Here is a 12835-nt window from a genome sequence, read left to right on the forward strand (position 1 = left end):
AAGAACGTTGCAGTTTACAAGAAAATCCAAGATACATATTTAAGATACAATATTTTTTTGTTTGATAAGAAATTATTCTACATGTGTTGCAATGGACGATTGTCTTCACGTTTAATCTCACAAAACATATTCGATTAGCGAGAGTGTGTTTACATTTTTTATCACAGTCAAACACATTCATACGGTCCCTAGGCTTTCTCCCAACCCTCTTTGCTCTCATTGGTCAAACTCTCAGATTGGCGCGTATGTCGAAGGAAGTGAGTTTTCTAGCAGCTAATGAAAATAGTTCTGAAGCAGATCTCTATTCCCATTCCCAGGCCAGACATCTAGACGTATTTTCCAGCCAGTGGCGGTTTAGCCACAAGACGTGCAGGTATCCCTTTGTGTCGATTTTATGAAAGCTGTTCTATTTTACTCCCCAGCCGAATCGATCGACACACGTCTTGGGTAGGTGTTTCGATTGTGACAGACACCGACCAGCTGGGATACATCTGTGGAATATGTTAGAATAAGTCTTATTGTACAGAAGAAATGGACAGCGATACGGGGGGCTTTCCCTTTCCCTTCCAACCATACCCGATTCAGGAGCAATTCATGAAAGTTTTGTATGCTACACTCGATCAAGGCCAGGTTGGCATATTCGAGAGCCCTACAGGCACGGTAAGTGAGTCGTGGGTCATATGGTGTCAGCTCTATTAGATGGGAATGTTACTTGTTTCACAATGTCATTTGCCATGCTTGCCACATCTCAAGTTAGCTCTCTCTCTCTCCCTCTCCCTCTCCCTCTCGCTCTCTCTCTGTGCAGGGCAAGTCTTTAAGTCTGATCTGCGGTGCTCTTACCTGGCTGAGGGATTATGAGACCAAGAAGAGAGAGGAAGCAGCCAGACTTCTGAGAGAGGAGGAGGAGAAGGAGAAGGTGGCCGGGACACAGACAAGCTCAGGGTCCACTGAACCTGACTGGATCACTGACTTTGTGCAGAAGAAAGCAGAGAGGGATCAGGTGAACAAACTCAAGGTAAGTGAGAGAGAAAGTGTGTGTGTGTGTGTGTGTGTGTGTGTGAGAGAGAGAGAGAGAGAGAGAGATTCTCCACAAACTCTACTTGAGGGAACAAGTGGAAGCAGTTGATCAATGTTCTCTTCATCATTCTCACAGGATGAAGAGATGAGGCGGAAGAGAAGAGATGAGAAGCTGGAGATGATCCGACACAGCGCACAGCTCAAGTACGCTCTGAAGAGGAAGGTGTGTGCGTGTTCTGTTGTGTTCTGTCTGTGCATGCATGTCACCAAACACAATGACATGATGTATAGGCAATGGTTGTCATCTTCAGATTCAAGATTGATATCTTGATTGTGACAATCCTCTGTGTGTGTGTGTGTGTCCCTGTAGACTGAAGAAGATGATGAGATCTCTAAGATGCTGCAGGAGACTGGGCGAGACCCAGGAGAGCCAGCTCAGGACCCTCAGGATGAGGGCCTCATTGTGGCCGAATACGAGAGCGATGAAGAATCCGCTCCCAAAAACAAGTGAGGCGAGATAGACAGTGTGTGTGTGTGTCCAGCTATCTGTGTCTTTCTGTCTATGAGTATTTGCTTTGCTTTGCTCAGGTTGCTTTGCAGGTTGCTTTGCAGTGATGGGTGTTGATGTACAGTGACATCAAGCTGGGTTTTCTCTGTTGCCTTGCAGGTTGTGCGACGATGATGAGCTGGATGACTTGGAGGAGGAACACGTCACAAAGGTGTGTGTTTCATGTGATATTTATACACTCTCTCACAGACACACACACACACACACACACACACACACACACACACACACAGACACAATTGTTTCAGGTTTTCACAGACATACCAACTATTGCCTTAGATCGTATTGTAATAATAAAGTTGTATTAGTTAGCAGTCCACTGCAGATTTTACATAAAGCACCAAATACCTAAAAGTGTGTGTGTGTGTGTGTGTGTGTGTGTGTGTTAGATTTATTACTGTAGCAGAACACATTCTCAGCTGGCCCAGTTTGTGCATGAGGTCCAGAAGAGTCCATTTGGACCTTCAGTCAGCCTCGTCAGCCTTGGCTCCAGACAGGTAAGAGACGTGTGTGTGCGTACGTGCCCGCGTGCGTACGTGTGCGCATGCGGTGGTGTTTTTCCGATTGTAGAATCTGTCTGGAATGAATTTGTATTCTTTGTGCTGTAGAATCTGTGTATAAACCCAGAAGTGCTGCGTTTGGGGAGCACTCCGCTGATTAACGAGAGATGTATGGAGATGCAGAAGAACAAACACGGTGAGGTGACCCCATTACATACGCTTATGTACTGCACACCTACCCCATTACATACGCTTATGTACTGCACACCTACCCCATTACATACGCTTATATACTGCACACCTACCCCATTACATACGCTTATATACTGCACACCTACCCCATAACATACGCTTATGTACTGCACACCTACCCCATTACATATGCTTATATACTGCACACCTACCCCATTACATACGCTTATGTACTGCACACCTACCATGGGGTCAAAAGATGTTCTGATTCCCAGATAAAAAAACATGTTATAACCTTGTTATAATATTTACATACGTTGTTACATTTTTCTCCTGCGATAGAGACGACGTTGTTGTGCGGCCCGCCGGCCAATTTTCAAAACCCAATGTGGCCCTTGAGCCAAAAAGTTTGCCCACCCCTGGTCTAACACCTATACTAACAGTTATTCTGCACAAACATGAAGCAGAAGCATGAGTGCGTGAAGCAGCCTAAATATTGAACTCTATGCATACGATACAGACAAGCCAGAGAAGCCGGCGGAGGACGAGGCCAAGCGCCGCCGTGGCGTTGTCAAGGCGACATGTCCATTCTCAGGATTTGAGAAATTGATGACGATGAGGGACGAAGTGTTAGTGGAGGTCCGCGACATCGAGCAGCTGGTGCAGCTGGGCCGCAAAACGCACACCTGTCCTTACTACAGCACCCGCAAGGCCATACCTGCTGCACAGGTACACCCCCCCACACACACACACACACACAAACCTGCCTGTACTACAACAATGGCAAGGCCATACCTGCTGCTGCACAGATGCACACACACACACACACACACGCGCATACACAGACACGCATACACAGACACGCATACCCTCTGAGAGTAATCCCTGCTTACCGCTCTTCCTGCCCATACCTACTTCTTTTTCCTTCTCTCCCAGCTGGTGGTGTTGCCTTACCAGACGCTGTTGCATGCTGGGACACGGCGGGCCTCCGGCATCCAGCTGAAGGATCAGGTGGTCATCATCGATGAGGCCCACAACCTCTCTGACACACTCACCTGCATCCATAGCACAGAAGTGACAGGGGCACAGGTACACACACACACTCACATACACACACGCATACATACACACACACACACCCACACACACACCCACACACAATTATGTGTATAATAGGAGATGTCTTTGGAACTGTGATTGCATTTTATGCCAAATTTATCCTTTTTGCAGCTCTGCAGAGCACACTCGCAACTCACTCAGTACTGTGACCGCTACAGGTAAAACACACACACACACACACACACACACACACACACACACATATACACACACACACACAAACAATACTCTTTCAACATGAATTTTTTGCATGACAAGCCAGATATGAAACCCTCTGGAATGTGGTGATAAGTTATTACTAATGTGGTCGAGCACTGGAATCTGGTACAGGGAGATACACTATGAACCCTTAATTAGTAGCTTGCGGATAACCTGTGCTAAAATAACATCATGAAATGACACAACGCACCTTAAGGGGAGTTTTGTTTGCCACCACTGCCTCAGTGCTTGCTCTAGGGGCTTGGCTCTGAGCTCTGAGGAGGGTTGGTGCTATATAAACAAAACTGCCTACTATAATGTCATGAATGTTGAGATAGTGGATGAATATAAATATTTAGGAATCATCATTGACAGCACATTATCTTTTGAGAGCACCGCAGATGCTGCCTGTAAAAAGGCCCAACAGAGACTTTTCTTTTTGCGGAAAATGAAATAATTTAGTGTGTGCAGGACTGATGAATTTGTTTTACCGGTGTTTTATTGAATCAGTCTTGACATTTTGTATTGTGGTGTGGTACAGTGGTCTTTCAATGACCAGCAAGCGTAAGCTAGCAAAGCTGGTTAATGTAGCGTCTAAGGTGGTTGGGGAACAGCTACCACAGCTCCAACATCTATATGATAATAGGGTCAGGGGTAAGGCTAACCACATTTTAAACTGTATATGATAAAAGGGTCAGGGGTAAGGCTAACCACATGTATATGATAAAAGGGTCAAGGGTAAGGCTGACCACATGTATATGATAAAAGGGTCAGGGGTAAGGCTGACCACATGTATATGATAAAAGGGTCAGGGGTAAGGCTGACCACATGTATATGATAAAAGGGTCGGGGGTAAGGCTGACCACATGTATATGATAAAAGGGTCAGGGGTAAGGCTGACCACATGTATATGATAGTAGGGTCAGGGGTCAGGCTGACCACATTTTAACTGCCCTGATCACCCACTTTTTGGGGAGTTTAATCTGCTCCCCTCTGGTCGCTGTTTTAGGTGACCTCTATTACAGTAAGAACTAGACGTGCCAGGGATTCTTTTATTCCTGTGGCTATTAGGAACCTGAATTCACTTGATTGATTTCTTGAATCTTTTATACATTATGTGATTATTTATTTACTTATTTATTCTGTCCATGTTCATTAATGACAGATGTACCTGTGTACTGTCCAATTGGATTCAGTCATTGGTGTTTTAGGGGACATCCTGCTGCATGCTAAATGTCCTTTTCTAAGGATAAATAAAGTGAAACTTGATAAAGATGGAGACAGAATAGTAGCAAGCACGGTAAGGATAGGAAAGATGCAAACTAGCTGCAAGATAACCAGATACGATCAGCAGGAGGCAGACAGGCAGATGGAGAATCCAGGACAGGCCGACAGATGGCATGCAGGGGAGAGTTCCATCTGGAGTGTTCTGTCTCTCTCTTGCATTCTGTCTGTCTGTCGTAGATCCAGAGCAGCTGACTCTCAAACGGGTCTCTTCTGGAGTTGGCTATAACTTGTAGGTGCAGTGTTTCCCACAGAATTGAATTTTATTTGTGGTGGTAGGTTTGCAGAATTAACTTGAATGCAGCAGTTTTTAACAAATTAGCACAGTGTGGTTATGATGCTAACCAGATTTAAGCACAATTTAGTACAACCTGGAAAATCATTGTGTGGTGGTCAAAGTTGATATTGTGGTGGGCCGCCACAAATAAGTCAATGTATGGGAAACACTGAGGTGACATGGTAACATGTAGGTGACTGCCAATCTCTCCTTGTCGTTCACCTTGACTTTCCCATGACCTTTCCTGATCTGTTGTGATGTCAGGAGCCGCCTGAAAGCAAAGAACCTCATGTACATCAAGCAGATCTTATTTGTGTTGGAGGGGCTAGTACGCACACTTGGAGGTGAGGTGTGTGTGTGTGTGTGTGTGTGTGTGTGTGTGGGCATACATTACAGCCTGTGTGTGTGTGTGTGGGCATACATTACAGCCCGTGTGTGTTTGTGTGTGTGTGTGTGTGTGTGTGTGGGCATACATTACAGCCTGTGTGTGTGTGTGCCTGTGCGGAAAACAAAAGTTTTTTGACATGTGTTAGCCATGTGTGTATGTGACTGAGTTTTTATTGCATCTTTCTTCTGCAGGAAAAGTGGGACAGAATCCAAACAGTCAAAGCACCCAGTCAGGTATGTTCACTCTGTGTACTATCATTATTTTGGGCCCAAGCAACCTACAGATTTCATATGCAGACACATATGCACCCACTACACAAATAGCCATGTATGAGTACATATATAGCATCCTATTTCCTCTTCAGGCACTGAGCTGTTCACCATCAATGACTACCTTTTCAAAGCCCAGATTGACAACATCAACCTATTCAAGGTACCACACACACACACACACACACACACACACACACACACACCATTCATTGCTTTCTCACACAAGCAATGCACTCACAGTCTTCACACGCATCTCTTTTACAGCTGCAGAGGTATTTTGAGAAGAGTATGATCAGCAGAAAGGTACAGTTGTGACTAGTTTTTCATCATGCCTGCTGCAACATAAATGAGCAACAAGAAATCAAGTGTACTGAATGCTGTGTGTGTGTGTGTGTGTGTGTGTGTGTGTGTGTGTGTGTGTGTGTGTGTGTGTGTGTGTGTGTGTGTGTGTGTGTGTGTACAGCTGAGTGGTTTTGCTGAGCGTTATGAAGGTGTTGGTGTGACATCACATACACATGCTAACAAGGAAAACCGTCGGACTGAGGGCCTCGGCCGGTTCCTTCAGGGTCTACAAAACAAAGCCAGCACAGGTCAGACCCTACAGAACCCCTAGAACATTAGAGAACCACACAATACTCACAATACTATATGACCACACAACAGGACACAACCACACAATAATCACACAATACTATATTGCCACACGACAAAACAGAAACACACAATACAGTAGAACCTCACAACAGAGTCACCACAAGTCAGGCACACAGAAATACACAACTGCAGTCAGATGCAGGAAATGCAGAAGAATATTTGTGAAACATTTCCTTCAATGTTCCTTTAGAACTGCATAATTAATGAGCCTGGCCCCACCCGTCTTAATATCTCAGCTCATTTTCATACGGAGCTATTCCCTCAGCCACCAGAATGGTGGGCCAATCAGCGACCAGAGGGAGTGGCTAAGAACAGTGATGTAGAAATCAGGCATTTGTTTTGAAATGTAGTGCAACAGTGGCGGTGGTGGTAGATGTATACGGAGCCATAGGGTGCAGATCATTTGTCTTTTTGTCCTTCCTTCCTCCCTTGCTTCCTCCCTTCCTTCCTTGCTTCCTCCCTTCCTTGCTTCCTCCCTTCCTTGCTTCCTCCCTTCCTTCATTGCTTTCTCCCTTCCTTGCTTCCTCCCTTCCTTCCTTGCTTCCTCCCTTCCTTGCTTCCATCCTCCCTTCCTTGCTTCCTTCTTTCCTTCCTTCCTTGCTTCCTTCCTTCCTTCCTTGCTTCCTTCTTTCCTTCCTTCCTTGCTTCCTTCCCTCCTTCTCAAGCCGTGAGAAGTATTTACAACGGTCACAATGTCATTTTGATCTGTGATAAATGCTTAGCTGGAATGATGTTTATTCCTATCATCCTATTTTAAAGAAGGTCTACTTGTCAGCATGTAATTGGGCTACAGGTTTTCTACGGGAATAGACATGTTTTGAACAAGCACTCCCACTAGTCTTTTTTTCATTCACCATATTTTGTGTGCAGTTCTCATTGAAGACCAGAGGGGGGCAGAAGAGAATAAGCCCAGTTTGACTTCTCCATTGATGCTGGTGGAGAGCTTCCTGTCTGGCCTGACCAGTGCCAACAAGGATGGAAGGGTGGTGATACAGAGACAGGGTACACACACATGCATGTGTTCTCTCTCTCTCTCTCTCTCTCTCTCTTCTCCTCCCCTCTCCCCCCCTCTCTCTGTCACTTTGCCTCTTACACACAGATGACCAAAGACAATTACAGAGATGTTCAGCCAGAGGCCATAATTTCTGACCCTCTCTCTCACCATCCCAGCTCAACCTCTAACACACACTCACCATCCCAGCCCACCTCTTTCCCCCACACACACACACACACACACACACACACACACACACACACACACACACACACACACATATAAATATATATATACACACACACACACACACCACACATACATATATACACACACACACATACATACACACACACACACACACACACACACACACACACACATATATATATATATATACACACACACACACTATTCTAAGTTTGCACACACCAGATATCTCTTGGCTTCTTTTACAGATGGAGATATCTGAGATGTCTCGGTTCAGTTTCTCCCTCCCTCCCTCTCTCTGTAGGGTGTGTAGGCCAGTGCTCGGTGCGTTTTCTGCTGCTGAATGCAGCACTGCACTTTGCTGAGGTGCTGAGAGACTGCAGAGCTGTCATCATCGCTGGAGGCACCATGCAACCTGTGAGAAACACACACACACACACACACACACACACACACACACACACGAGCCAACACAACTCTCACATACAACCAGCAGCAGCCCACACACACACACACACAAACACACACACACACACAGACAGTCAGCAGAGTGTGTGTGTACTTAAATACACAGTAATCAGAATACCCAAATTCACACACACACAAATATATACACACACTCACATATTCACCAACACAAGTCTGTATACAATGTATACACACACTCATATTTGTGTACGCACACAAACACATATAGACAAACATGTGACAGACATGATTAATCCAGATGGAAAACGGCATGCTTTCAAAGATACTCAGTAAAACACCCACGTGGGTTTTTATTCATTTAGTGATTTATAAGCAACCAGAAGTGTTTATGTTTCTTATCAGACGCTTTTGTCCAAAGTGAAAGCGCCTAGAATCGCATCATCACTTAGAATTTACATAATGGAGTAATGTGGTCAGTTCTTTTGGTTTACACCAGAAGCTGCATTTTGTACAACCTGAAACTGTTTGGCTGTGGGAAAAGATCATTGCAGTATTCAACCTTGCTGGAGAAAAAGGTCTACATTTTTCTGATTTCTGTTTTGACAGCCAAAACACAGCCAAACACAGAGGCCTTTAGCTGATTTATTTATTGCATTCACATGGCTGTAAAAGCTGAGGTCTTAATACATTCAGACACCTGGGTTTTTTAAAGTGTCTTAAAAGTCCTACATTTCTTCTCACATTTCCAATTAAGATGGCCAGACCTTTTTACCTTTTACAGCTAAGGGATTATTGAGACTTTCAACTCATTCACATTCACTCAACACACACACATATAGCACACCCATATTCACATGTACATAAAAACATGCTGACAGAGATGCATAATTGTGCATCCACACACACAGTATTCATCGCACGCACGCACACGCACGCACACACACACACACACACACACACGCAACACACACACACACACACACGCAACACACATGGATGCACTACCCATAGAGACAGAGACATTTACAAAGCCCTTGGTGATAATGGCTGCCGTTCTGGTGACCGTGCTTGCAGATAATTATTCATTAACACACGCTACAAAAAACTGCTCCACTGTCGGAGTCTGTCATTGCCTCTTACTCAGACTGTAGCTTGCACTGCTTATGCACAACTATCTACACACACACACACACACACACACACACACACACACACACACACACACACACACACACACACACACACACACACACACACACACACGGCCATATCTTTACATATCAAAGATGTGTTTGTCATACATTTTAATGAAGTGTGTGTGTGTGTGTGTGTGTGTGTTTCAGGTGGCTGACTTTAAGGAACAGCTGCTTCTTGCTGCTGGACTGACAGAGGAGCGAATCACAGAGTTCTCCTGTGGTAAGGAGAGGGAGAGAAAGAGTGAGAAACAGGGAGAGGGAGAGAAAGAGTGAGAAACAGGGAGAGGGAGAGAGAGAGATGTGCTGATAGCATTATTGTGTAGTTGATGTTGTTGTTTGTAGCGTTGTAGCGTTTGTAGGTTGGCGCAATCATGCTAAACGCTGACGTGAGGCACCTTCCTTGACCCAGTCTGTCGAGTAGAGGACATCAGGGCTTCTTCCTGTGTATAAGCACACTTTCTTTTGCCATCTAAGCATTTTCACTTATTTAACTACACCTCACTTCACTTCCTCAGTGGACCCATTTGACCTCCAAAGTCTCCCCTTCTCTCGGCTCTGTGCTGAGGAAGCTTTTCTTAAGGCAGACCGGTACTACCTGCTGTCACCTTCGTTGTCACATTTCAGCAGAGAGCCTCATTACATCAGAGAGACCGGGGAGATAAGAGATATAGGAATATGGGGTGGTGGTGGTGGGGGTTGAGATAATACAAGATTCTTGAATACTCTCATTCCTCTGATACACTGTGTGTGTGTTTTCTGTCTCCCTCTCTGTTTGTAGGTCATGTGATTCCTCCAGAGAATATTTTACCCATAGTTCTGTGTGCAGGACCATCAGGGCAGGAGCTGGAGTTCACCTTCCAGACGAGAGACACTCCAAAGATGGTAACACACACACACACACACTCCTACAGTACACACACTGTCACTGAGTGACACTGACACTGAGTGCATGTACCTGATTTTGAGGATTTGTGCATGTGTGAGTTTATTTTATTGTATATTTCACAAAAGTTTAACTGTGTGTGTGTGTGTGTGTTTTTGTGTGTGTTTTTGTGCATCAGATGGAGGAGACCGGTCGTGTCCTCTCTAACCTGTGTAACGTAGTTCCGGGGGGCGTTGTGTGTTTCTTCCCTTCTTACGAGTATGAGAGGAAGATTCTAGAATTCTGGGAAGGTACCGGAGTCCTCCAGCGACTGGCTGCCAAGAAGAAGGTAATTCCACTGTACACACACACACACACACACACACATCCACACTTTGTCTGTTGTCTCCTCATCTGATTTGGTTTGTGTAGAGTTGTTGAGATTCTCTCTTCTCTCAGATCTTCCAGGAGCCAAAAAAGGCCAATCAGGTTGAGCAGGTGTTGTCTGAATACTCCAGGTGTATTCAGGTAAGTGTGTGTATGTGCAAGTCTATATAGAGGTGAGTTTGTGAATGTGTGGATTATATGTTTGATTGTATGGGTATGTTTATTTTGGTGACTATGCATAGGTTTGTGTGTGTTTTTAATGTATATGTGCTGTGTTTATCAGCGTTGCGTCACTTCTCCATGTGGTCAGTCGGGGGCGCTGCTCTTCTCTGTGGTTGGAGGGAAGATGAGCGAGGGGATCAATTTCTCAGATGATCTTGGCAGGTGTGTGTATGTGTTTGTGTTGGGAAGAGAAGAAGAGAAAGGGTGTTCTCTCTAACATGACAGTTTAAACAATTTGTTAACTTTGTAATGTAATAAAACCGCTTCACACACGTACATGTGTGTGTGTGTGTGTGTGTGTGTGTGTATTGTTTGTTCATTGCATATGCGGGTGTTGACAGGTGTATAGTGATGGTGGGAATGCCTTACCCCAACATTAAGTCACCTGAGCTGTTGGAGAAGATGTCTTACCTGGACAAGAACATGGTGAGTGGCCCTGTAGTCGTGCCATTTTGCATTTTGGGGGCAGAATTTTGGGGGCAGCCGTGGCCTACTGGTTAGCGCTTGGACTTGTAACCGGAGGGTTGCCGGTTCAAACCCCAACCAGTAGGCACGGCTGAAGTGCCCTTGAGCAAATGTGTAAATGTTCCAATCAATGATCCAGGCAGCACGTTTTCTTCTCTCTCCATTTTACAGTCTAATTTTTACTGACTAGAACGGCTCGGGGTCAAAGGTCATACGGAATCGATTAATCTGCACTATTTTTTTTAATCAGTTATTTTTTCTCAAATTAATTAATCGAAATTAATCAGTTATTTTGACAGCCCTACTTACTATACTATCAGTCTGATGGGAAACATCTCCTTGTGTTTAGAGTCCCTGCTTCTCGTTTTCCTCATCGACTCATTTTGTCGCTTGTTTTGCTAGCCACATATAGGGGGCCGGAGTCCTGGCAGGGCATTGGTGGAGAACCTCTGTATGAAAGCCGTTAATCAGTCCATAGGTGAGTTGGGCCAAGACGCCTCAGACCTTCCGTGAATGTCATGATGACATGCATTTCTCAGCTGGGTACAATTTAACCACAAAACCCATGTGACATCAGACTGTATCACAAACCATTTGTCATGTAACTCTACATCTATATAGTTTTATAGTATATACTAGAAGTAAGACTATATCTATTTTATGGTATTCACTATTCCATAGTATAGTACATGTAGTTCATAGCATTTTGCAGTAAATTACATGTAGTTCACAGTATTTACATATTTTAAATATAGTATATACAATATGTTATAGTATAGTATAGGGCTATAGTTTATAGATGGCTAAAGTCTATCGTCCGATGCTTGTGTCTGTGCAGGCAGGGCAATTCGTCACCGCGGCGACTACGCCTGCGTGGTTCTGCTGGATCGCCGATTCTCACGTCCCGCCACGCTACAGAAGATTCCGGAGTGGATTCGCAGGAGCACGCAGACACACAACAGCTTCGGACCGGCCTTTGCCAGTATCAGGAAGGTGTGTGTGACAGAATTTGGAAGGGAGAATGGATAAATAGGGATGGTGGGGTTGGTTTGTACAAAGCAAGAATTCAGATTCCATTTTTTGGGTACATTTCATTAGTTTTTCTTCAGAAATCTGCTACCTTTTGTGACTGCTTAGAATGTGTGTGTGTTTGTTTTCATTTCTCCAGTGTATGTGAGACTGGAAGGACAGGAATCTTAAGTGTGTGTGCGTTTCTGGTGGTGAATAATTTGATGTGAGTTGTTTATCCATTTGTCTTGCAGTTCTTCCTGGAGAAGAGGCAAAAACAGCTGAACTGAGATGAAGGAACGAGATCACTGCTTGTCTCTGTGTGTGTGTCTGTCAGTTGTGTGAGTTCTTCACCGTCTGTTTTATTAACTGTTGATGCTGAAAGATATTTGTTGTTGAAATGATTGTGATCCATCCCATAATAAACCAGATAAATCAATTCCCTTCCATTGCAGTTGATATGAGTCTAATCACTTGAGCTGAGCTCTCTAAGATCACTGCTTGTCTCTGTGTGTGTGTCTGTCAGTTGTGTGAGTTCTTCACCGCCTGTTTTATTAACTGTTGATGCTGAAAGATATTTGTTGTTGAAATGA

General features: G+C 44.5%; 1 protein-coding gene across 1 annotated transcript; it reads left to right on the forward strand.

Moving 5' to 3' along the window:
* The first annotated feature begins 94 nt into the window (after window positions 1-94).
* On the forward strand, window positions 95-12681 carry ddx11 (DEAD/H (Asp-Glu-Ala-Asp/His) box helicase 11). Its single transcript, XM_048256803.1, has 26 exons — window positions 95-660; window positions 806-1015; window positions 1154-1240; window positions 1388-1524; window positions 1685-1736; window positions 1975-2082; window positions 2194-2281; window positions 2798-3006; window positions 3214-3366; window positions 3508-3554; window positions 5420-5499; window positions 5735-5776; window positions 5908-5975; window positions 6080-6118; window positions 6279-6405; window positions 7340-7471; window positions 7978-8090; window positions 9446-9518; window positions 10077-10180; window positions 10360-10509; window positions 10620-10688; window positions 10831-10931; window positions 11111-11195; window positions 11637-11712; window positions 12073-12227; window positions 12497-12681. The coding sequence occupies exons 1-26, from the start codon at window positions 532-534 to the stop codon at window positions 12530-12532; spliced, it is 2670 nt and encodes an 889-aa protein (XP_048112760.1). The 5' UTR covers window positions 95-531; the 3' UTR covers window positions 12533-12681.
* The last annotated feature ends 154 nt before the right edge of the window (window positions 12682-12835 follow it).

This window comes from Alosa alosa, chromosome 11 (genome assembly GCF_017589495.1).
Source record: "Alosa alosa isolate M-15738 ecotype Scorff River chromosome 11, AALO_Geno_1.1, whole genome shotgun sequence".
Taxonomy (NCBI): Eukaryota; Metazoa; Chordata; class Actinopteri; order Clupeiformes; family Clupeidae; genus Alosa; species Alosa alosa.